The sequence below is a fragment of the Oryctolagus cuniculus genome, chromosome 2, assembly GCF_964237555.1.
Source record: "Oryctolagus cuniculus chromosome 2, mOryCun1.1, whole genome shotgun sequence".
NCBI classification, from domain to species: Eukaryota; Metazoa; Chordata; class Mammalia; order Lagomorpha; family Leporidae; genus Oryctolagus; species Oryctolagus cuniculus.
The window spans coordinates 111,759,310-111,786,589 of NC_091433.1; the positions used below are offsets into that span (position 1 = coordinate 111,759,310).

Below are 27,280 nucleotides of genomic sequence, written 5' to 3' on the forward strand. Positions count from 1 at the left end.
AATGCCGACGCCGCAGAGCACAGAGCACTGTGCCCAGGGCAGTGAGGCTGGGAGTGGGCCCAGGGCTGGCAGGTGGAGAGGCGGCGGCTGGCCTAGGGGAGGCAGCTCGGAGGGTGGGCTCCCCTGGCCCCAGTGCCCGCAGTGTGCACAACATCCCTGGAACTGCCACTTGGTGCTGCCTGTTGAGATTCAGGTCAAGTGAACGGGGTTCTTTGGAGAGAAGGCTGACATGATGGTGTCCCTGTCACCTGGCAATTCAGTACAAAGTCCAAAAGCACCCAGAGCCGTGATGAACACAAAGGCACTTTATGAAGGGTTTCAAAGGGTTATCGTCTTCCACTGCGGACATCCGGAAGTGTCTGTTGGGTGGGTTTTAGTCCCCGTGACGCACAGACTATCCACGAAGACCTGGAAACAGGCCCCAAGAGGAAGTGCCCAGATCCCATGGAAAATGCCAACGGGCCATCTGAGATCCGGTCCAGGGGTCAGCGGGGAACCCTGGCTTCCTCCACAGATCACAGTCCCCACTCCCCACCCCCCACCCCGGGGCCTCTTTCACAAACAGGAAGTGGCCCTAGAAGGACAGCTCAGTACTTGGAGGTTAAACTTAGCTAGCCCCCGACCCCTGAAGGCAAGCCACATGGGAGAGTAAACATGACACCTGCAAGAAACAGAGCGGTGTGTGTTTGTGTGTATGTGTGTGTGTGTGTGTGTGTGTGTTTTGTTTTCCACTGTCGGGAGCACTTCTGCATCGCAAAATGTTACGCTGGAAGGTGGGCCGCTCAGCCAACACCGGCTGGCTTTTCAGCTCAGGTACTTCTGCTGCTCTACGACGCCTTCCATCGGATCAGAGAAAACACAGCGTGGACCACGTAGAGCAGAGTGGCTACGTAGGAGAACACCTGGAAACAAGAGAAAGGCTCTTTAAGGGGAGTGCGTGGGGAGAGGTCTTCCGCTGCTTCACTATCCCGACACCTGCGATGTCCACGGCTGGGCCAGGCCAAAGCCAGGAGCCAGGAACTCCATCCAAGCCTCTGACAAGGGTGATAGGGACCCAAGTACTTGAGTTGTCAGCTGCTGCCTCCCAGGGTGTGTGTTGGCAGGAAGCGCGCTTGGAAGCAGAGTCAGGACCTGAGCAGGGCCCTGGGCTAGGAGACTCAGGCATGCCACGCAGCCCCTGTTTATCCCATTCCCTTGCCCTGGGTGGCCACCTTCCCAAAGGCTCGCCTGCCCGAGTCCAATTTCTGCACCTGGTGCTTTGACCTTGGGCAGGTGTGGCATGAGTTTCCAGCCCAGGTGCAACAGTCAGGGTGGCTACGCTTCCGTGACTCTAGAAAATGCTCATAAACACCAGCCAGGGCCGTGCCTGCGCGCTCTCTCTCTCTCTCTCTCTGCCCCTGCGCACGGGCGCACTCTTGACCCCCGCTGGCCGGAGGCAATGAGCAAGCTGAGTTATTCGGCAGCACATTTAAGAGAACTCGCATGGAAACTCCCAAGCATGCTGAAGAGAGCAGTCAGGCAGGAGTGAGCAGCCCCCAGCAGCACCCGTCCCCAGCAGCTGGGAGCTGCAGACCCAGTGAGAAACCTCTGGAGAAACATCTGGGGAGTCGCCAGTAGGAACAGCAAATAGGGATTAATTTTCCCAGTGAGGCCCAGAGAAGGCCCACGGGAGGCATTTAGGGCTGGGGCCATGCCTTAGCCTCCAGAAACCCCCCTACCTAAACTGCTACTGTGGTGGCCCACCATGGCCAAGATCTAGATAGAAACAGCCAGATTTTCCCAGAAATTGTCAGCTGCCCTCAGCCAACATCTGCCAATCCTGGGTACCAGGACCTTCAGCAAAGCAGCTCTGCCCACAGCAAAGGAGAGAGGGGTGAAGCTCTGCTTTTGATTCAGGCCCTAATTTGGAGCAGGAGCAGGGCAGGAGACAGGCTGATCGCCTCCAAGAGCCAGGAGGATAGTCCCCTCCCCCACCCCGGCCAGCCCCAAGACCATCTGAAGGGCATGTACTGTGGGTGGGAAGGGTCTGGGTGGAGGCCTGGTTAACCTCCACAGTTTTCCACCCTCGTTCTCTGCAAAAGAATAAGTCAGCTCCATGCACACGAGTGATCTCACCAACGCAAGGGTGAGAGAAAGAAGTCAGAGCAGAGCAATACACACCGTCTAATGCCACTGATAGGAAGTTCAAAGGCAGGCGCGACTGAACTGGGGGCACAGTGACGGCGACCGGGCCGAAGGGGATTCTGGGAGCTGTTCCTGAGCTCCCCTTCCTCCGTTGGGAAGCTGGCTGCCCAGGGAGGGGAGTCCAGTGTAGGAGAGGTGAGCTGATCTGGACAAGAGCTGCCTTTCCCCAGCAAGTTAAAGAGCAAAGGAGGAACACGGCAGAGCCCAGGGGTTCCCGGCTGGAGACCTGGCCACGCCCCACCACCTGCTGTCCCACTGCACACATCCCGTCCCCGTCTCGCCGCAGAGGCAGATGAGACAGGACTGTCCCCAGGATTCTGTGATGGAGAATCACAGATGTGCACCGGGAGCCTGCTGGCATGCTGGGAGAAGGTCCCACCTTGAAGGCTGCTCGAGAGGCTGCCAGGGCCCGGAGGTGGCCATCTGGGGACGCCATCATGGGCTGGGAGCCTCAGGGGAGCCTGTGGTTTCCCTGAGCAGGGGACCAGCCTACAGGGACCTGCAGAGGGGCTGCTCCTTCCCGGAGCAGGGAGAGGAGCCCTTCGCAAAGCCCAGCAACACCATCCCCGTGGATTTGCTCCTAGCCTCTGTTCACCCTTTTCCAAAAAGACGCCACTTCACAGCTTGGGCCCGGAGAGCCAGCACCCTGGGGTCTCTCTGCACAGGCACCCCGAGGCTTGCCAATTCTAGAAGCCAGCAGTCTCCCCAATGCAGTTCCTTCCCTGGGAAGGCTGGTGACCCCCGCCTCTGTCATCCTCCAAATGGTTCTGCGTCTCCCAGGAGCGCCTGGTCTGTCCCACTGCTTATCCAAATCCCAGACGCCTACACTCCTAACAGACTCTGGGAGAGCAGCAGGCAGCACTCTCCCTTTGGTTATTTTTTAGCCACCCTGCATGGCACCCTGCATGGTCAGAAATAGGCTTTCTAACATCAGTTAGGATAGGAGGGGTCTTTAAGAAGCTTACGGGAAATGTCTATTAGGGAAAACTGCTCATGGGCGTCAACACCATTGCCCCAGAGCAAACTTCTCATTTAATTCTGCTTCCATGAACTTTTGGAAGGCCCTGCAGATCGGCTCCAGGACACACATGTGCACCTCTGGAAATGTTTTATGAAACAACACATCTGCAGACTCCCTCTCACACCGACCCATCCCGTTCAGCAGAGTCTGTCTCGGCCCCCGTGGTCCCCACTGCCCCTCACTGTATGCTCCAGTGGGGAGACTCCGTGGGGGTCAGGGGACCCAGTGGCCAGAGCTGACTGCTGCCAAGTGTGTGGGTGACACAGTGCCTGGCCCCACCCGTTCCCGGTGATCACATGCTCTCTGTGCCCCACTTCTCCATCTGTGAAATGGGTACAAGAATAGTGCCCATGTCGCAGGGTTGTTGAGAGAGTGAGAGGAGTGTCCCTGGGGTGCTTGGCAGTGAGGTCTCGGCTCATGCCTGCCCTCCGCATGGCCCTCCCTGGCAATGAGTCCCTGGCTCACCCACCCCAGGCTGGCACAGGGCTAAGGGAGTCTTGGGTGCGTCACTGCCCTTCTTGAGGCCTTTGTTGCTTTTGAAATGAGAGGAAAGGCCAGTGCCGCGGCTCACTGGGCTAATCCTCCGCCTGCGGCGCCAGCACCCCAGGTTCTAGTTCCGGTTGGGGCACCGGATTCTGTCCCAGTTGCCCTTCTTCCAGACCAGCTCTCTGCTGTGGCCCGGGAGGGCAGTGGAGGATGGCCCAAGTGCTTGGGCTCTGTACCCGCATGAGAGACCAGGAGGAAGCCCGTGGCTCCTGGCTTCGGATTGGCGCAGTGCGCAGGCTGTAGCGGCCATTTGGGGGGTGAACCAACGGAAGGAAGACCTTTCTCTCTGTCTCTCTCTCACTGTCTAACTCTGCCTGTCAAAAAAAAAAAAAAAAAAAAAAAAAAAAAGAAAGAAAGAAAAAAAGAAAGCCAAACCTCCTTGGAAAGTTAGTGAACTCAAACACGGTCGCCAGCCTCCTCCCTCCCCCAACTGCGCACTCACCACGGCTGCGATGTTTTCGTGGTAGTGCTTGTAGGTGAAGCCGTCCCGCATGGAGATGGTGGCCAGGGCTTCCAGGACCGAGGCGCTGAGGTAAAACAGGGCGGCGGTGCAGTGGTACGCCGCGTCCTGCAGGCAGATGAGACAGTGTCAGCGAGCTGCGGAGAGACCGGCGCCCCGCCGGGCCCCTTCGCTGTCTCCTGCCACAGCCACTGGATCCCACCCACAGCCCGCCTTCTCACAGCGCCGCCCACCTGCACGCCATCCTTGGGGTCTGGGGTCAGAGCAAGCACTTTAGTGGGGGAAGGGCTGCTGCTCTCCCTTGGGTGGGGTCCCACCCGAGGCTGGGGTGGGTGGGTTAGAACTTGGTTCTGGATATGAGATGTGGCAAACGTGGTTATGGTCCCAGCTTGGATGCGGCCTCCTGGACCAGGGCAGGGCGACAGGGGCCCAGGCCACTTCCATACATTGTGCTTTGATTTGGTGTTTTTAAATTCCTGGTATATCGGAAAGCCAAAAAAAAAAAAAAAAAAAAAAAAGGGACTACAGCAGGGCTTTGCATGGCTGTAATTTGGAAGTGGTCCTCTGAGAGTGAGAAGCCCCCACCCCTTCTCCAGCCCCTCAGGGAGGTGCTACCCCTTTCCTGGGCCTCAAAGCCAAGTTCATATAGAATGAAATCTGCAGGCCGTTTTTCAGTTCCCAAGTTCTCTCCGGCCACCTGGTTTGAACAGCAGTGGAAGGGAGCCGGGCAGTAGGCAAGGCTTGGGTCCCCCTCCAGGACCCTGCCCCTCCCACACGATGGCAGGTGCAGGTGGTGTGGGAAGGGCTTGGGCTACCGGTTAGCCATGAAGAAAGCAGTCATGTGAGAAAAAGAACAGGCCCCACGCAAACTAGCACATGTATCAGTCTGTGCCTCCACCTTCCCCTGCTCTGCCCTGGGCTGCCATGAGCTGAGGCTCGGGCTGGGAGAGCCAGCCTCCTGGGGCGGCGGGGGGAGAGGGACCAGCACTGTTCCCCTGCGAACACCCACCCGACTGCAACTCACCAGAGTGACCCAGGAACTCTCGCCGCCGTGGGCGCCAATTATGTACAGGACAAGCAGGGCGGTGGTGGCCACGAAGCAGAACACAGACACGAACATCACCCAGCCCTGCACGAGCGCGAGGGGCACCAGGGAGGAGGCGACCAGGATCCACACCAGGCCCCCGAAGACCTGCAGGGGAGGCAGAGGGGCTGAGTGTCCACCCAGCGGAGAGCCCAGAACCCGGACAGGTGCCCGGGCCCCAGACCCAGCGGTCACACTGGGGCTCTGGGGACACAGAAATGCAGGGCAGAGGCCAGAAACACTGGGCAGCCTCCCTCCTCCCCCGAAATGGCTCTCTGGCCACACCCAAGGTCTTCGGCTGGGTTTCTAACCCCAGGCTTGCCAATTCCTTGCAGGCTTGCATTTCTTATTTTTTAAACGCAATTTAAATTGTTTAAATTTAACACTTACATCACACCAAAGACCAGGCACTCCCCTAAGCACTTTACAAATATCTCCTCAGTTAATTCTCACAACTGCCCTCGGAAGGGGTGCTGATCCATTTGAAAGAGATGGGGGAGAGAGAGGGAGTGAGCATTTCCACCCACTGGTTCACTCCCCACATGCCCACAAGAGCCAAGATCGGGCCAGGTCAAAGCCAGGAGCCGGGAACTCAACTCAGGTCTCCCACGTGGGCAGCAGGGACCCAAGTACTTGAGCCATCGCCTACTGCCTCCCAGGGTGTGCATTAGCAGGACGCTGTATCAGAAGTGGAGGAGGTGGGACTTGAACCAGGCACTCAGATATGACATGCCGACGTCCCAAGCAGCGTCTTAAACACTGTGTCATCCGCCTGCCCTGGGCTCTCCCTTTTTTATGAGGTTCCATCCCTTCTATTTTCTTTGATGCTAAAATAATATCCTTTCTTCTATGAAATGGTAATAACCAGCAGATTCTTTTAATTTTTTACTAAGTAACTACAGGCTTTTTAAAGATTTGACTCCTTTGTATTCTTAATCCCAGGAGGTGCCTGCCGGAGCTGGGTTTGGAGTGGAGAGGCTCAGGTCAGCCCTGTTTCCTGGGACAGCCAAGGCTAGTGTGAGCCCAGGGTTGTGCTAGAGACACCCAGCTGGGTCCCCAGCGCCGTAAGAACAGACACACAGGGCCCAGCAACAGCCCCAGTGCTCTGTGCTGTGGACAGGCACACGCAAGCCCTGCCTGGGCGTCTCTCTGTTGTCCTCCCCTTCTCCTGTCCCTCGTCACCCCAGCAGGAAATCCCAGCCTCATCACGTGTCCCCCAGATGAGGACTGGGCTGGGACACGTGTGGAGGTGGCTTTCCAGCTACTGCCGAGATCTGGAGCCGAGAATGAGGCTGCCGTCCTGTTCCACGTGGTACCCGACCCCACCTCCCGGACCTGCTGCCCACCTGCCAGGTGAGAGACACAGTGTCCTCGCAGGTGCCCTCTGAGCCTCGTGTGTCTGGGGAGCACCGGGAGGGAATCCCATCTGAGCAGCAAAGTCAGTGTGACAGCGCATCTGGATTTACCAAAACCATGCTGTGCTGAATGAACCACGTGCGGGTGCCTGCGACCCCCAAATTTCCTCTGCCGATGGCCCTCCTTGCCTGAGTCACCTGGCAGAGCCAGCAGGACACACTGTACCTTAGAAAAACTGGAGAGAAACCAACTCAGTAAAAGCCTCCTACGATGGCAGAAGAGATTTTATCTACAGTCACGTTCAAGCTCACGCAGACCACTGGCCTTTCCAAGAATGGGCGCCGACCAAGGCTGTGAGTGGGTCAGTGGCTGGGAAGCTCCGCGGTGCACAGAGAGAGGCGGTACTCTGCAAGGCCCAACCCCCGAGTGACCATCACCTGGTCACCTGGGTGACCTCCGGTGGGCCGATCTAAATCAGGTTCCTGGTTCATATGCGCCTCTCCCCTGAGGCTCTCAGCATGGGCATAGGTGCATCAGGGGAGGGACCGAATGCCACGTTCCCTGGGAGGGAGGTCTGCGTGGCTCACAGCCGATTCCCCTGCTGGGGGACGCAGGAAAGGCCAACCGGCCGTGTGTCAGTGTCCGAGGAGGTTCGCTGGCCTTCAGCCCCTGGTAGACGGGTGTGACCGGAGGATGCCAGTGGCTGGTAGAGCTCCTGGTGGCCGGTGGACGTGACGCCAAGGAGCACTGGGAGCCATAGCAAGAAAACAAGCCTCTCTCACCCCTCAGTTTTCCTCACTCAATCAAGGAGGGCTCTGGGGGAGGCCAGAAGTCGTCGTAGAGCACGGGCAAGCAAAAGCGACCTGGCTAGTGACTTTGTTTTTGTGCTTAGGACGGTAACAGCGTCACACTGAGAAAAACAACCGTCAGACACCTACGAGGTGTAGTACTGCACGAGGTGTCACCTGCAAGCAACGAGATCTGAGAAGGTGGCCCTCAGGCCCTGGCCTCTTTCCATGGAGGCGTGGTCAGGAATCCAGGGCAGGGAAAAGAAGGCGGAAGTCAGAGTGAGACCACTGCCCTGGGTGCTCGCCACGGTCCGGTGCCTGCACCTTGCGTGGTGTGGGCCTGCGGCTCAGGTTCCAGTAGCCGCAGAGGGGAGACCCAGAGTTAACGAAAACTCTGTTTGGGTTGTGTGCTTCTGTTGGTCTGATCGAGATCATGTTCCAGCTCTCTCTCTCTCTCTCTCTCTCTCTCTCTCACATACACACACTCCTGCGGAATCCTGGAGGCTATGGGAGGAATCCCTGTTCACAGTTGTCCACAGAACACAGCCCACCTTGTCCTCATCCCCAGCACAGTCCCTGGCAGAGCTCAGGACCCTGCCCCCGCTCTGGGTGTGTCACCTTTGCCAATGGGTTCTTTTAAAATCGAGGCCCACTCTTTTTTTGTGTGGCTTATCTGCAGCAGTAGGCTTCGTGGCGAGATGGCAGGGAGAAGTTCACACAGCACACAACCAGCCACTGAGATGCACAAGCCAGCTCGCTGGTTGCTGTATGTTTGCGGATCAGTGTGACCACTGTCGATTTCAGGACATTCTCAACCCCTCACTCCCATTCACTATCACTTCCCTGGCCCCTCTCAGCCACCACTAATCTGCTTCCCGTCTGTACAGATTTCCTACTCTGAACCACATAGGAATGAAACATGTAACGTGTAGCCATTTGTGGCTGCCTTTCATTCATAAAGCTTTTTTTTTTTTTAATTTGAGAGGCAGACAGATATGGAGACAGCATGCCCATTCACAGGTTCCTTCCCCAGATGCCCACATTGATTGAGGTTGGGTCAATGCCAGAGCCAGGAGCCAGGAACTCAATCCAGGACTCCCACATGGGCAGACACCCAACTGCTTGAGCCATTGCCACTGCCTCCTAGGGTGTGCATCAGCAGGAAGCTGGAATCCAGAGCAAGAGGTGTGTAAAACCTAGGCCTTCCAATATGGATTGAAGGCGTCCTAACCAGTGTCTTCCTAGCCCAAACAGCCATCCTCCATAATGTCTTCAAGATAAGAAATTCTCTCTCAATGGCAACTTTTAGACAATACTTCTACCATCACAGCCCCTACCATGGTCCATTCTTTTTATTTTTTATTTACTTATTTGAGAGATAGAGTTACAGACCGTGAGAGGGAGAGACAGAGAGAAAGGTCATCCTTCTGCTGGTTCACTCCCCAAATGGCTGCAACAACCGGAGCTGCACCAATCCGAAGCTTCTCCCTGGTCCCCCACATGGGTGCAGGGGCCCAAGGACTTAGGCCATCTTCTACTGCTTTCCCAGGCCACAGCAGAGAGCTGGATCGGAAGAGGAGCAGCCGGGACTTGAACCTGGTGCCCATATGGGATGCCGGAGCTGCAGGTGGAAGATTAGCCTACTGTGCCACAGCGCCGGCCCCACCACAGTCCATTTTGACTCCTCCCACTATTCGGGGAGCCCTGGCTGAGTGTGTCTCATCTCTCTGGAACCAGAAGGAGCTGAGGATCCGCTGGATCCCAGGGACATTGTTATAGAAAAAAAAATGCCACCAGCCCCTGTCTGTCCACAAACACATGCTGAACTGCCCATTACATGGCGGTGGCATTCTCAGACAGAGGATCTCTTACACCCTGAGGGCTGTGCTCCCGGGAGACGCCCCACACGGCTCTGACCGGGAAGGGCCCATGGGGCCAGCTGGGGCTGGGCTGGGGTGGGTGCCGGGCAGTCAGGAAAATTAGAGGAAGAGGGAAGTCATGGCAAGGCTGAGCTGAGGAGAGGCTCTGCCAGCGCTTCTCGGGGCCTGATGAGGGGCTGGCTCTCCACACCCCGGAGGCTGAGGCAAATGACTCAGCCTCCCTGCCCCAGCTTCTGTGTCTATAAATGGCAATTGCAGGTGTCTCCTGGCGTCGTGGGCTGTAGCGAGCTGGCTGAAATCACGGACGTGCGAATGTTCCCCAACAATTAGGGGTGAGACGCCGCTCACCCATGAGGCTGACTGCCCAGTGGAAACAGGTACACAGGCCACCAATCACGGCCACCCTCACCCCCCAGAATATTTGGAGGAAAAATCACACCTGCACTGGACACAGATGGGCTCCTTTTCCTGGTTGACATTCTCTAAACTCAAATTCTCTAAACAATACGGTCTGATGGGTATCCCAGGTAATGAAGAACTGGCGTAAGGTAGACTGGACAATGTGGGGAGGTTATTTGCAAATATAGGCACTTTGAGCTCCTGCAGGGTTTGATGTCTGTGGGGTCCTGGAACCACTCCCGCCATGGACGCTGGGAAACAATGTGGAACAGCACGTGGTCCCAGGGAGTCTTGAAGGCAGATGCAGACTTTACCTGGTCATCTGGTGAAAGGGCCAGGGAGAGGCCCTCTGCGGCAGGAGAGCCCTAGGGGATGCCGCCGTGCCTGCGCAGGCTTCCAGGCCCCACTGAGTGGGAAGCTGAGATTCACTGTGAATCACGGGAGCCCCGCCCTCTCCACCTACTAAGTGTACAGTGAGTGGGGATAGCCGGCACTGCGCCCACACCCAGGGAGATAAGGCACTCCTGGGCCGTGAGCAGGCCGCTCCAGCCCAGCCTCGGGTCCCCCTGGCCAAATATTTGTCAAGAGCCGCAGGGTAGGTGAGGGTTCAAGCATTTCCCTTTATCAAGAAGCCTGGAGGTGGCTCCCAGCTTCCAGGTGGCAAATTCTCAGAGACCATTATTTTGAAAAGGTTACACACACAGGCAGAGGCCTGGCCCCAGGGTCTGTCCACCTCTGCAAAGGCCAGGATTCCCATTGCCTCCAGCCTGCCTGTACCCCAACACTGTCCATCATAGCAGAGATGGTTCACCTTTGAGGGTGAACTCAGACGCAAGTCTCTAATTTGGATTGAGCTCTCTCTGGTGGAAAACACGGCTGGCACTTGAGCTAATACACTATCGTCATCACAGAGAAAGGGAGGGAGAGAGAGGCCTCTTATCCACTTGTTCACTCCTCAAATGTCCACAACAGCCAGGCCGGAGCCAGGCCAGAAGTCAGAAGCCCAGAACTGAAACCAGGTCTCCCACACGGGTGTCAGGGACCCAGCTAGCCCATTAGTAGGAAGCTGGGATGGAGAGTGGAGCTGGGACTGCAATCCAGGCGCTCTGAAGTGGAGTGCGGGTGTCCAGCTGGGGCACCTTCAAACAGAATGCCCACGCCCAGGACTCACGCACAGGGTCTGGCTCCACTGGGGAGAGGCAGAGCTGCAGGACAAGGCCCTGGCAGCCCAGGCTCTTTGCCAAAGGCCTTGCTTCATAACATGGGGCCCTGGGTGTTGTTCTTGTAACTTCTGTCGCACGGAAGAGGAAATGGCTCCCGTCCCAAAGGCGCAGCAGACACTCCCTTTAGTTCCTGCCTGGCCTCTGGGTGCAAAACCTCCCCCTACACTCCCTATCCCCAAGTGCCAATCCCTGTCTTGCCTTGCACGTGAGGCTGGCTCGTCCTTGGCTGGGGTGGGGGTGAGGTACAGCCTCCCTGTCTGGTAAGGGGGTTATTCTGGTGATCCAAGCATGACCCTCGTGCATCAGGGCTGGAAACCACCTGTCTTTAACTCTTTCTAGTGTTGGGTGCTGGGCAGACTCGATGTTCCCTGAGAACCAGAGATAGCATAAAAAAACCTGGATAACAAGTTTCCAAAGACTTAAGAAAGCTCACATGCATGGTTCACCCAGTCAATGATTTCTGGCATGGGGAGGGGGAGGAAACCTCAGGCTGGGGGATTGTCACTGGGGGAGACCTTGCATGAGCTCACTTTTTCTCTCTGGATTAATCCACGGCGGGCAGCCCAGGGCGGTCAAGGGTAGTATGCAGACTTCAGAGGCAAGGTTCACGTGTTCGAATCCCAGCACTGCCACTTACTAGCTGGGTAGCCCAGTCACTGACTCTGTCGGTGCCCTTGTCTGAACAGCAGTGCTAACAGCAACTGGCAGGTGGGCTTGTGTCTGCAGAGCCCCGGCACAAGCCAGCCTCTGACTCCTGCTCTGTCCACTGTGTCTCACCTGTACCCAGGTGAAAATGCCAGCCTTCCATGATCCCCACATGCACAATGATCCTCGCTAAAATGCACTGAGAGAGGCCGGCGCTGTGGCGTAGCGGTTTAAAGCCCTGGCCTGCAGTGCCGGCATCCCATATGGGCGCCGGTTTGAGACCCAGCTGCTCCACTTTCAAGCCAGCTCTCTGCTAAGGCCTGGGAAAGCAGTGGAAGACGGCCCAAGTCCTAGGGCCCCTGCACCCCCATGGGAGACCCGAAAGAAGCTCCTGGCTTCTGGCTTCAGATTCGCGCAGCTCCAGCCATTTTGGCCAACAAATGGAAGACCTTTCTCTGTCTCTGCCTCTCTTTCCTTCTCTGTATAACTCTGACTTTCAAATAAATAAATAAATAAATCTTAACAATAAAACACGAAATGTATAGTATGAAAAATGTATGGAGTCCAAAAATTAAAAAAAAAAAAACTTATTGCGAACCAGAATGCAAAATTAGCCTCACAAAAGGAGAAAACCCTACGAGCTCCCGGAAACTGAAAATTGAGAAAAATGTGTCTGTCTCTGCAGAAAGAAACACAAAAGGCCTCCTTCAGACAATGCGCCCTAGTTATACAGGGGCCAAGGAATGTTCTGACAGGTTCTCAGGACGGGCCTGCAGTTGGCGCTGCGTGTGGCTGACAGCTCTCTATCTTGCTTCTGCTGAAAGACTTTGGTGGCTGAGGTCAAGGCAGACAATTTGAGCAAATTCTCTGCATATTTTCCTAGGTTCCATTTGGCTCTGTCGGAAACTCTCCCGACGACACGTCCAGACGTGAGCCATAGAGGACTCCCCACACACAGCTTCCCACCCACACCCCTGGTACATGGTCCGCAGAACGCAGCCCAGATTCCCCACTGCTCTGAGCACGTGGTGTGGTCCCCGTGGCACCCATGATCAGTTCTTGACACCAGAACGGGGGCTGTGCACAGGCACTGAGCCATCCCGCCATTCTGGTCAAGTGGCAAAGTCACCTCCCCAGGGACACAAAGAAGAGAGGGCCTCGCCGGGGAAAGGTGTGGCTGATGCACCCCTGGCTGCTGAGGGCACTGCCATGAACTCCGGGCCCCCTGTTGTTCTCCCAACCCCAACTTGTACTCCCGGCAACGCCCTGGATGACGGTAGCAGCCAAGGGTTATGGTGATGTCAGGAGGACGTTTGGTGCGGGTGACCTGAGTGCTGTGAATTGCCATGTACTTTGGGGAGGCTCAGAGGGCTGGGCCTGAATTGGCCAAGGAATGAATCATTCTGCAAATTAGAAGGAGGGCAGGGGGGCCAGCGCAGTGGCGTAGCCGGTAAAACCGCCGCCTGCAGTGCCGGAATCCCATAGGGCACCGGTTCAAGTCCTGGCTGCTCCACTTCTGATCTATCTCTCTGCTGTGGCCTGGGAAAGCAGTAGAAGATGGCCCAAGTCCTTGGGCCCCTGCACCCACGTGGGAGACCTGGGGGAAGCTCCTGGCTCCTGGCTTCGGATCGGTGCAGCCGACCGTTGTGGCCAATTGGGGAGTGAACCAGTGGATGGAAGACCTCTCTCTCTCTCTCTCTCTGCATCTCCTTTCTCTGTGTAACTCTGACTTTCAAATAAATAAATAAATCTTTAAAAAAAAAAGGAGGTTAAGGAGGCATTTTCCCGTGTGAATGGGTATGTGTGTGTGCTTGTGTAGACATGTGTATATACCTATATGTGTGAGCATGCTTGTGCATATGCATGTACACGTGTGTGAAAATGCATGTATGGGCTCATACATGTGTGTCTATGTGAGTGCAAGGTCACAGACACACATATGCGTGTGGGTGTAAAGGTGGGGGATGCAGGGTGAGCTGCTGCAGAATTGGGAAGCAGCTCTGATGGGAGGCGGAAGCCCAGAGGGTGGCAGGATGAACGTGCATGGGGTCAGGGACCACCCAGGACCCGGGCCTCTGATGCCTTCCCTCCAGGGAGTGGATCAGAGAGGGGTCTGGGGGCCTCTTTTCCAGTCCCAAGAGGTGAGCTGAGAGGGCAGGGAGCAAACACAGCCAGGCCTCTCTGGTTCTTGCATAAGCCCCTCCTCCCTGGCAGAGAGGAAGCCGGGTCTCAGCAAGTCAGAGGGGGGCTACCTCCACTCGCTCACTCACTGTATTTTTGTTCATTCATTCAGGCATGTAACTCACAGGTGCCGATAGCGACCATGGCGGGCACTGGGGCAGGTGCACCCAGGGCACTGGACCTTATCAGACAAGCCCACTGGGCACAGCCCATCTCCCTCTGCCTCTCCTCCCTCCTGCAGTCTTGTCCCCAGTCCCCACTGGCGCAGCTCTGAGTACCCCAAGGGCAGAACCCAGTCCTAGTGAAAGTGTCAGGATTGAGACTGGCGCTGTGGGCCACCGTCTCCAGGGCCAGCAATCCATAGGGACACTGGTTCAAGTCCTGGCTGCTCCACTTCTAATCCAGCTAATGTGCCTGGGAAAGCAGCAGAGGATGGCCCACGTCCTTGGGCCCCTGCACCCCAGTGGGAGACCCGGATGAAAGTGCTGTCTCATGGCTTCAGCCTGGCCCAGCCCTGGCAGTTGCAGCCATTTGGGGAGTGAACCAACAGGTGGAAGATTTCTCCTTCTTGCTGTCTCCGTCTCTCCCTTTCTTTCTCTCTGTAATTCTGACTTTCAAATAAATAAATAAAACTTTTAAAAAAGAGAGAGAGAGAAGGAAGTGTCAGGGCCGCAGCTTGAGTGACCAGCTAAACACTTCAGTCTGGGAGGGAGGGATCTGGGGAGAAAGGGAGAAGATTCTGTGCATGGGGTCCCCCGCCCCTCCCCAAGCTGGAAGGACAGCTTGCAGGGAATCTGATTTCTGGACCACTCCAAAGGTGAACAGCAGGTGTTGGGGGGGAGGGCTATCTGACTCAGTTTACCCTCCTGACCCCTTCCTTTCCGAGGGGCCTAGCTTGCCAACACCTCTTTCCAGGTAGGCTCAACCTGTGTCTCTTTATCTAACCTGAAGGCAAGAATAAGACCTAGGGGTCTTGTATCTGTTGTGAAAAGAACAGAGATTTGCTGTCTTTGGAGACCTAGAGTGAGTTCACGGCTACAGTTGCTATCAACAGAGCAAGTGTGGCCTGAAAGACCCCCCCTGGGTCAGGCCTCAACCCCGCCCACCCTGAGTCCCTGCTCCCCACAGCGCTCAGCCAGGCATGGGGTCCAGGACGCTCACCACTGCCCCAGTGAGTGAGAACTCTCCCGCCCACGCATCCAGGTGCCTTCCCACAGGCACGTCCTGGTTTGGATGGAAAATTTTGCCTTCCACACTTATTCCTGCTGGCTTCACCCAGCAGGATCAACAGAAACAAGGGAGTGTGCTTGAAAAATACCAGGTAAGCCACGTGTAAAAGACAAAATCCATGGGAACACAAGACCACAAAGGAGTGGCTTCGTGTAAGGGAAACACGAGGTACTGATGGGAGTGGCTAGGTAGGGGAGTCATGTGGTGAGCAAACACACAGGCGTGTACCTGCAGACACGAGAAGAGACTGTCCACCCCGGGGCCTGGCGCTCCTCGGGGTGTCCCAGGAGTGCTCTCCTGGGCATCGGGGACCATTGTTAATTTCACCTTCCGTCTTAAAGTGAGCTCAAGGACTCACTTTGTGGTTTGTAAGTGTCAGCAGGGTGGGAGACACAATGCAAGCCCTTTTCCCACCAATGTTTTCTGGGAAAAAAATGTCTGAGGGTTCCGGGCATCATGGCTCAGCAGGTTAAGCCCCTGCCTGCGACACCAGCATCCCATATGAGCCCCAGTTGGAGTCCCGGCTGCTCCACTTTACATCCAGCTCCCTGCTAATGTGCCTGGGAAAGAAGCAGAAGATGGCCCAAGTGCTTGGGGCCCTGCCACCCATGTGAGAAAAATGGATGGAGTTCCAGGCTCCTGGTTTTGACCTGGCCCATTGGGGAGTGAATCAGTGGATGAAAGATCTCTCTCTGTTTCTCTGCCTCTTTTTAAAAGATTTATTTATTTATTTGAAAGTCAGGATTACAGAGAGGCAGAGAGAGAGAGAAAGAGAGAGGTCTTCCATCCGCTGGTTCACTTCCCAGTGGCCGCAATGGCCAGAGATGCGCCAAACCGAAGCCAGGAGCCAGGAGCTTCTTCTGGGTCTCCCACGTGGGTGCAGGGGCCCAAGGACTTGGGTCATCCTCCACTGCTTTCCCAGGCCATAGCAGAGAGCTGGATCAAAAGAGGAGCAGCTGGGTCTTGAATCGGCACCCATATGGGATGCCGGCACTGCAGGTAGAGGCTTTATCCGCTGTGCCACAGTGCCATCCTCCTCCCCATAACTCTGCTTTTCAAATAAATAAAATAAATCTTTAAAAAATGTTTCAGAGTTCCAAGTCTGTACCAGGGACATGGGCAGATTTGGGGGTTAGGCACGAGACCCGCCACAAGCAAGGACCTGCAGAACATGTATTCAGTGCCATGAGAGGGTGCCATCAGGGTGGGCTTCTGGGTGGAGGTGATGGGTAAACTCAGGCCTGAAAGGCCACCTCTAAAAGAGAAGCATTCCCATGCATCCCCACTGCAAAGGAATGTGGGTAGGCTTACGGCTATGTGAGCCCCGCCCCCAAAAAGGAGGATTCCCGTCCTGCCCTTCAATCCTACTGTGCCCGTCCTATCACCAAAGGCTGCAGCGCAGGGTGGAGCCTGGGGAGGTGGGGGCACAGCTTGTGCCAGAGGCTGTTCCCTTCCTGCACTGTTGCCATTCCGGACACTCGATGCACTGACATGCGTGACAAATCACGTTGGGAAAAGTCTAATCCCAGCACACAAGAAATGGTTCCGATGGCTGCAGGGGGATGCTACGGTTTGTGGCCCATTGAGAATTCACCAGATTCTCCCCACCCTTGCCTCAGCCAGCACCCCATCTGCAGGGCAGCAGGCAGGATGGCACTGCTGTCCCCCTGATCACCTAGGTGACCAGGGACAGCTCCTGGCACTACACACACATGCACACGAATACACACACACACACACACACCTGTGCTCCTCCACTCTTCCTTCTGGATGAGGGAGGCCCTAAGAAGCCAGTGCCCGTGCAGGACCCAGTGATCCCAGGGGTGAGTCAAGTGTGCCGTCCAGAGCCTTGCTCAAGCCCAAGTCTCACTCATCCCCTGCACCAAGATGGCACAGAAGGATACCTAAGGCAAGAGGGGGCGAGGGCTGGGCGATCACCTGGCATTGGCACAGATTGGCCAGTGGGGGTCAGAGCGGGTGTTTGGATTATGAGTTTGTTAGTACTCATTGCACCTAACAGCTATTGAGCAGTGGAGATGCCTGTCGTGGGAAGAACTTTGCATATCTGGGCACGTGCGCAGAATGACATTCCAGGCAACAATGGGCCAAGTGTAACAGCAAGGAAGTCGCAGCTGTGTTAGGCTGCAGAGCAGGCACCCTGAGGCAACCTCCTGGTGATGTGCAGGGTTCAGTGAGACACACCTGCGTTACCCTCCAGTCTGTAATCCGAGAAGTAGGCTGTGCTATGTCCTCAAAAGCTGAGATTTGGTTGCCTGCCTGCATTCCCTGGCTTCGGAGCCCAGATCAGGGCCTCCGTGGGTGTGGTCCTCGCCCGAGTCCTACCACCTGTTCACCGGAAATCTCGCAGCATCTGGACTTGGCCCTGGAGACGGCCGTGAGGATATCAACTCGGAGGAACAAGGAGAGTAACAGCCCCGTAGCCTGCATCCAGCCCCTGGCGCTGGGGTGGGCCTCCCTGGGACAGTGAGTCCCAGTGGGCCCTGTGCTTTCGGAGGAAAAGAAGATTGAGTTTGTGTTGAAGACCAGAAAACAGGCAGAGGACCCAACACTGACAGACAGCAGCCCCCGCTCTGCAGCACAGACCTGCATCTCCTGTGCCGGGGCCAGCGTGCAGACCCCGCCCTCACCCCGCCATCTCCGGTCCTGGCCCATCTGTCTTTTCCCTGGGGGCCGGTACCTTTGGCTCCTAGAGGGACCTGCTGCGAGCTTGGATCTTCTCCATCCCCTCTGTCTTCCCTTCCCGGTGTATCTACTGCATAGACACCTGGAATTTCAGGCTGGCTGAGTCCAGTTGAGTCCGGCTCTGTCGCCCACCGCCCCTGCAGGCCCGTGTGTTATAGTTGGTGATGAGGTTTTCCTTCAAGTCCTACGTATTTTGTCAGACTGCCAGGGCCTTGTACACTGCATTGGTTCAACATTGGGCTTGTTTCGCCTAACTAAAAGGGAAGAATATTAGCTGTGGCAGAGACTCCATGCCAACACCTTTATGACCCTAGCCAATAATTATGCTTCTGGTGTCCACCTGGAGCTAACTGGGAACCCAAACTTCCCACCAGAACACACAAGGCAACTCGGAACCATGATGACTGAGAGACTCCCAGGGACCTCCCCTGCGCTCTGTGCTCCGGGGGACGATCTGAAACCTGTGACAAGGAGGCGGGTACCCTGGCCCATGGCGTTCCTGCTTCAAGAACACAGGGTGCTGCCACCTTGTCCTCCTGTCCCACAGCAGCAGAAGGGAACATCTGCTGCGGTGTCCTGTCAGTGCCTGTCCCTGGAGACTGTGGGCAAACAGCACCACGTCCAGGGTCAGACACTCAAGGAAGGACCCAGAAGGGAGCCCCAGGCTGACTTGGGTCAGGGGAGGATCTGATCAGACCCTTATGCTAGTGAGTAGGGGGCTCGGCACGGAATCCATGGGGAGTCAGCCCCCAGTGCCCCTCAAGACTGGCTGGCACCCAGTGGTCCAGTCCCTTCTTTCAGGGAATGTGTCCTGAGTCCAGAGCAGAGCCATGCCACTCCTCCAGCTGTGCAAACTGGCTTGGGACGGCACAGCCCACGGCACAGCCTGGCCGGTGTGGCTCTGTGGGTGCTGCAGTGAGCCCCTGCAACCTCTCCTCCTCCTGCTGCTCCTCCCCCTCTCTCCCGAAGGCTCTGGGGCAGAGGGGGGCCCCCCGGGACCACTCCTGGCCCTCTGGCATCTCCCAGGGTGGGGAAGGGACTTATGACAAGCCTCATAGCAGTCTTGTAAAATACAGCTGGGTTCTGATGATGCCGGCATCACAGGCCTGCAGAGCTGAGCCCACTGTCCCAGCCCCCAAGGAATGGGCTCCAAGTCACCCAATGCTGATTAAAGCAGGCCTCTGGTTCTTGCAAAACTGGAAAAGTCACTTCTCAACACCGTGAGCAAGCCCCGGGAGACCTGTGTCTGTAATTCTCCTCTTCCCTTTAGAGAGGAGGAGAGGACGGGGCAGTGCCGCTCTCCACAGCAACACAAGCTGGAGCCAGGGCCACCCAGCCACGCCCTGCTCTCACCCCCACAGGGCCAGCCCCATTCCCTGGGGACCGTAGGGGAAAGTTCCTGGTTGGGGCAGCAGGGAAATGTCTTTGGGGACAGAACGGGGTCCATGGTCTGAAGCTGTGAGACCCTCAGGGCACCTGGCTCTGTCTTCACCTTCTGTCGCCAAGACCAGTTTGAATCTTGCTGGCTCACTGAGGGGTGCACAGTGCTTATCAGAGGCAGAGTCTCGGAGCCACCTAGACCCGTGACTCAGAACCGCAGGGCGTGTTTTTGACAAGGAGGTGCAGGGGTGTGAGCTCCCTGATGGCTCTGAGCCATTCCTTCCTTCCCTGGGGTGAGACAAGGGACCCACGCCTGGCCCAGGGCTGCTGTGCAGCCAGAGCCCCCTGCTCCTGATCCTTTTGGCAAAAGCCCGGGGTCACCATGGGTGTTTGAGTGAATGTAGAAGCCTGCACGATTCCGGCTAGCACGGCAAGCCGTGCTCCGGGGACCTGGAGGCAGCGACACCGCGCAAGTTACGCCTTCTCCCAGCCCAGGTTCTCCCAGTGCCGAGCCTTCAGTCTGCCTGATTCTCCATCTTTTGTCTTCTTGGAGACTCATTGCTTTCTCTCTGGAGCCAGAACAGGGACCACCCAACAACAAACTGCTTCATCATGGAAAACGAGGCCATGGGGCTACTTCAGAAAATTAGCAGGAAGGTGGAAATAAAGACAAGATTATTTGGGTGCAAAAAATTTCTGAAATCTGTGCATGAGGTTTTTTTTTTTCTATGAACTTTTTGAGGAATCTTTTATACATGGATTTCAGAATTTTTTTTTTTGCACCAGAACAAATGTATCTTTTAATTCCATTTTCCACTACCTTTATGAAGTTTCCTCTTACATACACAATGGGATATTAGCGAGCCATTAAAAATTCCTGTCATCTGTAGGAACGTGGATGGAGCTGGAGGCCACCATGTTAAGTGAAATAAATCAGGCACGCAGAGACAAATACTGCATGTTCTCGTTCGTGTGTAGACGGAAAAGTGGGTTCCATAGAAGTAACGGGTAGAATAGCAGGAAATATGGTGGGAGGAGGAATGGGTAGGGAGGGCCAACAGGTATGGCAGTGCAGGTGGACGGGGGAATACCTTCTAATGCTCTATAGCCCAGTAGGGCAGCTGGGAAAAGAATAATTACCCAAGTATTTCAAACGGGGACTAGGGATGATTTCGAATGTCCCAAACACACAGAAATGATCCATGTCTGAGCTGAGGGACTTGCCCAGTGGCGTGAGCTGATCCTCGCACACTGCAGACATGGATTGGAATGTCACCCTCTACGCCATAAATACGTCCAGCTGCTATTTGTCAGTTAAAAATAAGAATATATTTTTTAAGGAATTGAAAGATAAAAGAGTCATCTCAAAAAAAGGAAAGAGAGAGAAAGAGAGAGAGAGAGAGAGAGAGAGAGAGAGAAAGAGAGAGAGAGAAAGAAAGAAAGAAAGAAAGAAAGAAAGAAAGAAAGAAAGAAAGAAAGAAAGAAAGAAAGAGGGAAAGAGGGAAAGAGGGAAAGAAGAGAAGGAAGGAAGAAGAGAGGCTGGCTGTGTGGGCCAGCTGCTTCCTGGTCAGGTAAAAATCTAGGGAGGCCCCAGGACTTGCTCAGTCACGTCCAAACCATAAAAAGTCTCTGGTCACTTTGAGTCACTTGAATCATTGCTGTGTGCACTTCACCGCAAGAACCGAAACTGCAAAGCTACCCACCCTCCCCCCAGAACACGCACCCTGCAAGCGCTGGCTCAGCTCGACCTGCTGACCCCACTCCTCTTGCCACCTCCTGAGCTGCACACCCCGGGTGGCATTCCTAAGACGCTCTTAACACATTTGCTCTCTCCATTCCCAATTCCACTGCTTGGGGACACTGGGGAGACATTGGGTTCTTGAGCAGCCAAGTCTTGAAAGGGTAGGGGCAGGGGGCGCCGGGTCTCTCTTGCCACTTTACAGCCTTGGTTTGCAGACACAGAAAGTGTCCCACACCAACCTCTGCTCTGTGCTTGGTGGCTCAGGAGGGAGGAGGAGGAAACAGACGCTGTGGCTCCAGAGGGAGAGGTGCCTCCCTGGGCAGGGACTTTTTTTTTTTTTTTTTTTTTTTTTGCAAGGACCAAGCCAAAGCCAAGTCCTTGGGTTGAGTTGTTGGAGAAGGGAAGAGCATTTTGGACATTTCGTTCCCAGGCAGGCATTTATGGGGGTGAACCTTGATCCCATTGCCAGCAACAGCTCTGCCCTCAGGGGCACACTGCTTAGTGGGCCCTCTGCCACCAAGCTTTCAGCGGTCAAAGCTCTGGGATGGGGCATTGAGCCAGGGTGAGTGTGAAGCCCCACCCTGAGCTGCCATCCCTCCCTGCTCCGGAGAGCTGCTGCCCCTGCCACGGGAGTGGCCCGGGTCCCACCCTGAGCATCTGTACCTCCCAGGCTGTTGGGAGGTCAGCCATGGGAAACTGAATGTGAATCACCAAGAACCTGCCGGACTGCAGACTTAATAAGTAACCATTTCACATCCATCGGAGGAACAGAAAGTGATAGTTTGGTGGTACCAAGTGTCGCAAGGATGAGGAACCGGGACTTTCACGTGCTGCTGATGGGACCCGGGTTCAGCCTGAAACTCACTATGATAAAGCATCAAGACAGAGTCTTGGAAGGGATTCCGGTAAATGGGTATCCTGGCCATAACTCAGCGTTTCAGCTTCCTGGTCAACCTCGGCTGAAATGGCTGACTGGCAAGGGCTCTCACGCACAGCGGTGTGGAAGCGGCCGAGAAAACAAAGACACACATGCCCTGTGACCCAGAAAAGCAAATCTTCCATGTGTTCCCAGAGAAGTTCCCAATGGCAAAGCCAAGGACGTCCTTGGTAATGTGGTCTGTAACAGCCAGAAATCATAAATTGGAATGAGCCCAAAATCTATTGGCGGCAGGATGGACAGACAGTGTCAACGTGCACTAATGGGGCCAGCGCTGTGGCAAAGTGGGTGAAGCTGCTGCCTGCAGTGCTGGCATCCCATATGGGCACTGGTTTGAGACGTGACTGCTCCACTTCCCATCCAGCTCTCCACTATGGTCTGGGAAAGCAGTAGAAGGTGGTCCAAGTCCTTGGGTCCCTGCACTCTAATGGGAGACCCAGAAGAAGCTCCTCACTCCTGGCCTTGGATCAGCTCAGTTCCAGCTATTGTGGCCATTTGGGGAGTGAACCAGTGGATGGAAAATCTCTCTCTTTCTGCCTCTGCTTCTACCTCTGTAACTCTGCCTTTCAAATAAATAAATCTTAAAAACAAACAAACAAGGGCTGGCGCTGTGGCACGGTGGGTTAAAGCCCTGGCTTGCAGCGTCGGCATCCCATACGGGTGCTGGTTCTAGTCCCAGTTGTTCCTCTTCCAATCCAGCTCTCTGCTATGGCCTGGGATAGCAGTAGAAGATGGTCCAAGTCCTTGAGCCCCTGAACCCGCGTGGGAGACCTGGAAGAAGCTCCTGGCTTCAGATTGGCACAGCTCTGGCCATTGAGGCCATCTGGGGAGTGAACGAGCGGATGGAAGCCCTCTCTATCTGTCTCTACCTCTCTCTATAACTCTGTATTTCAAATAAATAAAAATAAATCTTTAAAAACAAATAAAAACATGCACTAATCCCAGCACCCAGGGCTGTGTGGTTCAGAAGGCCATGTACAGTGGGATGCGGTTTTCATAAAGTGTGAGGACGTATAAGGCACTGATGCACCTGCTGTGGCTGCAGGTACAGTGAGTTCGTGAGTGTGATTTAAAATCACAGTGTGCAGAGGGAGTGGCCCTACACATGGAGGAAGAGAAAGAACACCCAAGGGACTTAGATCCCATCTGAAAAGATTTATTTTCTTAATATTGAAGGGCACATAAGTCAAAATGTTAAGAGTTGACCAAGCTGGGTAAAGCTAGTACCTGATAAAGTATTATTTGAGAGGTTTTTGAAAAGTTCATGGAAGACTGGAAAGCCAAGACACTCTGGGAAAAAAAAAGAAGACCTAAATGAAAGATCTCTGCGAGTGAGATCCCAGTGGAAAGAACGGGCCATCAAAGAAGGAGGTACCTTCCTCTGAAGGGAGGAGAGAACTTCCACTTTGACTATGATCCTGTCGGAATAAGATCGAAGTCGGCGAACCCAAAAGGCTTCCATAACCTTGGCAACTCATGACTAGAGCCTTGGGAGATTACTGACGCCATAAACAAGAGTGTCAAATTGTTAAGTCAACAACAGGAGTCACTGTGTACTTACTCCTCATGTGGGATCTGTCCTTAATGTGTTGTCCAATGTGAAGTAATGCTATAACTAGTAATGTAACAGTATTTTACACTTTGTGTTTCTGTGTGGGTGCAAATTGATGAAATCTTTCCTTAATATACACTAAATCGATCTTCTGTATATAAAGATAATTGAAAATAAATCTTGATGTGAATGGAATGGGAGAGGGAGTGGGAGATGGGAGGGGTGCGGGTGGGAGGGAAGTTATTGGGGGGGGGGAGCCATTGTAATCCATAAACTACTTTTGGAACTAAAAGTTAAAAAAAAGTTCATGGAAGACATAAATTGTGAGAAAGCTATGCAAGGATCTCACAAATTTTCTACATCAAAACAAATCTATCTTTCAATTCCACTTCCTACAAACTTTTTGAATGTCTTGGTCTGACTCTCCTGTAGGAGCTGAAATCTTTTTTTTTTTTTTTTAAGTTTTTATTTTGAGAGGCACAGAGATGGAGAGCACTCCCCTCTGCTAGTTCACTCCTGGAATGCCCACATTGGCTGTGCTGGGCTGGGGCCAGAGCCCAGAGCTAGAATCCAACTACTTGAACCACACCCTGCTGCCTCCCGGGACCTGCACCAGCAGGAAGCCGGAGCCAGGAGCCTGACACAGGCATTGAACCCAGGCACTACAGTGTGGAATGCAGGTGTCCTAAGTGGGATCTTAATCACTGGGTCCAATGCCTGCCCCTGGGTTAAAGATTTAAAACGGACCAGGTCAGGGGCCGTCAGTATAACCCTGGTGTTGTGCACCCACCCACCTCCCATGGGGAAAGTCTGCGCCCATCAAGCAACTGCTCCCTGGACAGCCCCCCTCCGTCTCTGGCAAACCTTGAGTCTGTGTCCTATCTCCACTAATTTACCTATTTTGGATGTTTTATGTAGACAGAACTGTGTAAGATGTGATCTTTCTTCTCTGCTGTTTTTCTCTTGGCAGACACTTTCCACGGTTTATCAACTTTGCCTTAGTATTTCACTCCTCTCTTTGAATATGAGTTTATTCGACAGCTCTACCACCTTTATCCAATCATCTGTTGATTGGATAAACACGGGCTGTTTCCACCTGTTGGTAATTGTGAACGGTGCTGCTACCGACACTTCTGCCCATGAACTAATCCAAGTCCCTGCTTGGAAACTCCTCTTGTCTACTTCCCACACAACTGCTGGGTCACAGCATAATCTTCTGTGGCACCACCAGACTGTTTTCCATAGCAGCTGAACTGTCCATTTTATGTTCCCACCAGCAATGTACCAGGATTCCGATTTCTCCACGCCTGGGCCAACATTTGTTATTTTCCATTAACAACAACAACAAAAAAAACCTAGGCACTTGTTGGGTGGGAAGTCGTAGCTGATTTTGATTTCACTTTTCTAATGACTCAGGATGCTTGCTGACAATCGTTTCATATGCTTGTTGGCCATTCGTGTATCTTCCTCAGGGAAATATCTGTCCAAGTCCTTGCCTATTTTCCGGTGGGTTGTTTGTCTTTTTGTGGTTGAGATGTCAGATTCTGTCACTTTAAAAAAAAACCCTCCCAGGGTGGCCAGTGCCTCTTCTGTCCTTTAATTCTGCACGCCTCGTGCCCATCAAAGCAGGGACAGCTTGGTATTTACAGTCTGTGCAGAGGACAACTGGACTGGGCTCTGCCTACTCCTCTTGTCCCGTGGACTCTCTGTGAGTCTACCCCCAATCCAGAGAGGAAGAAATTCAGATATGACAAGGGATGCATCCGGGGCCTCTCAGGAAACATTGAGATGGAGGAGAAGCAACGTCTAAGTCCATGGCTGAGAAGTAAGTGGTCCCGGCAAAGGGAAGTCATTTCTTCTAGAACTTTCTACCACCACAGATCACAAAACCACCCTGCGGGAGGAAGTTCCCACTCACAGATTTCCCACACTCGGATCTCTGGAAGGATGCTGGGTCCTGTGTGGGAGCCTCTTACCCTCCCCCTACCAGCCAGGTCACTTTGCCTGGCTGGGCTGCTCCCCTCTCAGGGCCACTCTTTCCCCTGTTAAGCTGTAAGAGGAGGCAGAGGGTGCACTGGCAGGCAGTGCCCTCTCTGTAGCCCCACCCCGTCACTGGCCGCCACTGCACCCAGCTCCCTTCAGAGCAAGAGGAGGGGGGTGCACTGGAGCTCTTTGCTAAAGCAGGAAGCCCAACCAACAGACCCTCTTCGAGTTCATGATAATGCTTTCTAAACAGCTATGGAGGTCGGAGGTCGGGGAAGGCACTCATTAGGGCAATTTAGGAGATTAAGCAGATCTTCACTTCAGAACCCAGCCCGGCACGCTCTCAGACGCGATCTCTTTTGGCCATGAAACCCTGTGCTTGCCAATACCTCTTGGTAACGCTTTGGAAGGAACCACCCATTACTTCTCCCAGTCGTTTTTGGAAGTTCAACCTGGGGTCAACACAGGCTAAGCAATAGGAGAAACACCCAGAAGAGCCATGTGGGGCAAGAAGGATCTCGGGTGTGGGCGGCCCCGGGCGGCTCCTGCACCTGTCACGTGCTTACCTTAAACACACTCCACTGGCCGCTAGTCCAGGTTTTGCCTGGCAACCTCAAGCATGGACGGTGAAGGTGAGTGAGCACCAGGGGCGAGCCCGTCCCCTCTGGGCCTGGGTGTCCCTCCACCCTGGGTTCTGCTCCACCCTCTCACTTCTTTGCTTAGCCACAGGATTTGAAGTCACTCTGGACACACCCAATTGAACACAAGTTCAATGATATCCCTGCTGCTGGGTAACTGGGAACCCCTTTGGTCCTTTCCTCCAAACCCTTGTCCCTTTGTCATTGCCCCCTCTCCGCTCTGATCAGACATTAGGAATCTGGGGTCCAGTTTTGAAGACGTTTCCAACATCTTCTTTCTCTCGGCTACATCTGCATCTTCATCTCACAGATGAAGAGCAAGTTGGGGAAGGTGATGAAGACCGAGAAGCCACTGGGCAGGAAAAGGGGTCCCTAGGCTGGGACACATCACAGAAAGGGAAACGCGCCCTTCAAGGTAAGGACCGTGGTACCCAGGAGGGCTGAGGCTTAGAACCCAACCTGGAGCCCGCATTAGGAGGCGCTTCCTGTCAGCCGCAGGTGCAGAGACTACGGGACAGCTCAAGGTCAGCCAAGGCGCAGGGACCCCTCCCGCCAGCCTCCCTCGCTGCCTCCACGGCCCCCAAGCCCACACTCGGAGCAGAACCGCCCCTGGCGCTTCCGACGATGGCCTCTTATATTATTTCTAGATCAAATTTGTCGTGAATACTCGCCAGAAACTTTAAACTGCCAGAAAAAAAAGAGCAATCTGGATTCAGCGCCTCCCAGTCTCCCAAACCAGTTTCTTTTGTTGATGTTTCCTTTTGAACAATATCTCCTGCCTGGGAAATGCGGGACCCCTCTACAAGGACGTGGCTGGGCGGCAGGGGGCAAGCCCCGGGGTGAGCTTGCTCCTCAAAGCGAGCGGGACGCGCAGCAAAGAGAGCGTCAAGGATAAAGCCCGCCTGACCCGCTTCCAACCTCTGACACAGGGTGCGCAATTGATTTTCCCACCTACACCCTGGAGACTGGATGCACGGCAGGTGCATGTGTGTGTGTGGGGGGGGGCTTCCGGGCGCAGCCCCTGCCCCGGATCCCGGGCTGGGACCCTCGCGCCTTTAAGAGCCCGCCCCACAGCCGTGCAGATCCCCTGCGAGAACGCACGCCTGAGTCCACCGTCCCTTCCCCGGCCCGGTGCGGGGCGCGCCAGCCACTCACAAACTCAAAGATGAAGAGCAAGTCGGGGAAGGTGACGAAGACCGAGAAGCCACTGGGCAGGCTGCTGCCGCCCGACGTCGCTGCGGGGGCCATGCCCGCGTCGCCCGCTCTGGCTCGCCGCTGACCGCTCGCTTGCTCCGCGGAGCCCAGTGCCCGGGGCGCCCCCGCGCGCGGGTTAAGAGCAGGGGAGCCCA

The 27,280-nt window shown here is 54.8% G+C and overlaps 1 protein-coding gene and 1 long non-coding RNA gene across 2 annotated transcripts; one reads left to right on the plus strand and one right to left on the minus strand.

The window, feature by feature from the left end:
- Positions 1 to 290: 290 nt before the first annotated feature.
- Positions 291 to 27,279, minus strand: MAL (mal, T cell differentiation protein). The gene is made up of 4 exons (XM_051836267.2): positions 27,087 to 27,279; positions 5,236 to 5,403; positions 4,194 to 4,319; positions 291 to 902 (listed from the first exon to the last, which is right to left on the minus strand). Exons 1-4 carry the CDS (start codon positions 27,177 to 27,179, stop codon positions 828 to 830), a joined length of 462 nt encoding a protein of 153 aa, XP_051692227.1. The 5' UTR covers positions 27,180 to 27,279; the 3' UTR covers positions 291 to 827.
- On the plus strand, positions 24,797 to 27,090 carry LOC103347446 (uncharacterized). Its single transcript, XR_011386902.1, has 3 exons — positions 24,797 to 25,925; positions 26,242 to 26,346; positions 26,424 to 27,090. It is a non-coding gene; the product is annotated as an uncharacterized lncRNA (long non-coding RNA).
- Position 27,280: the final 1 nt, after the last annotated feature.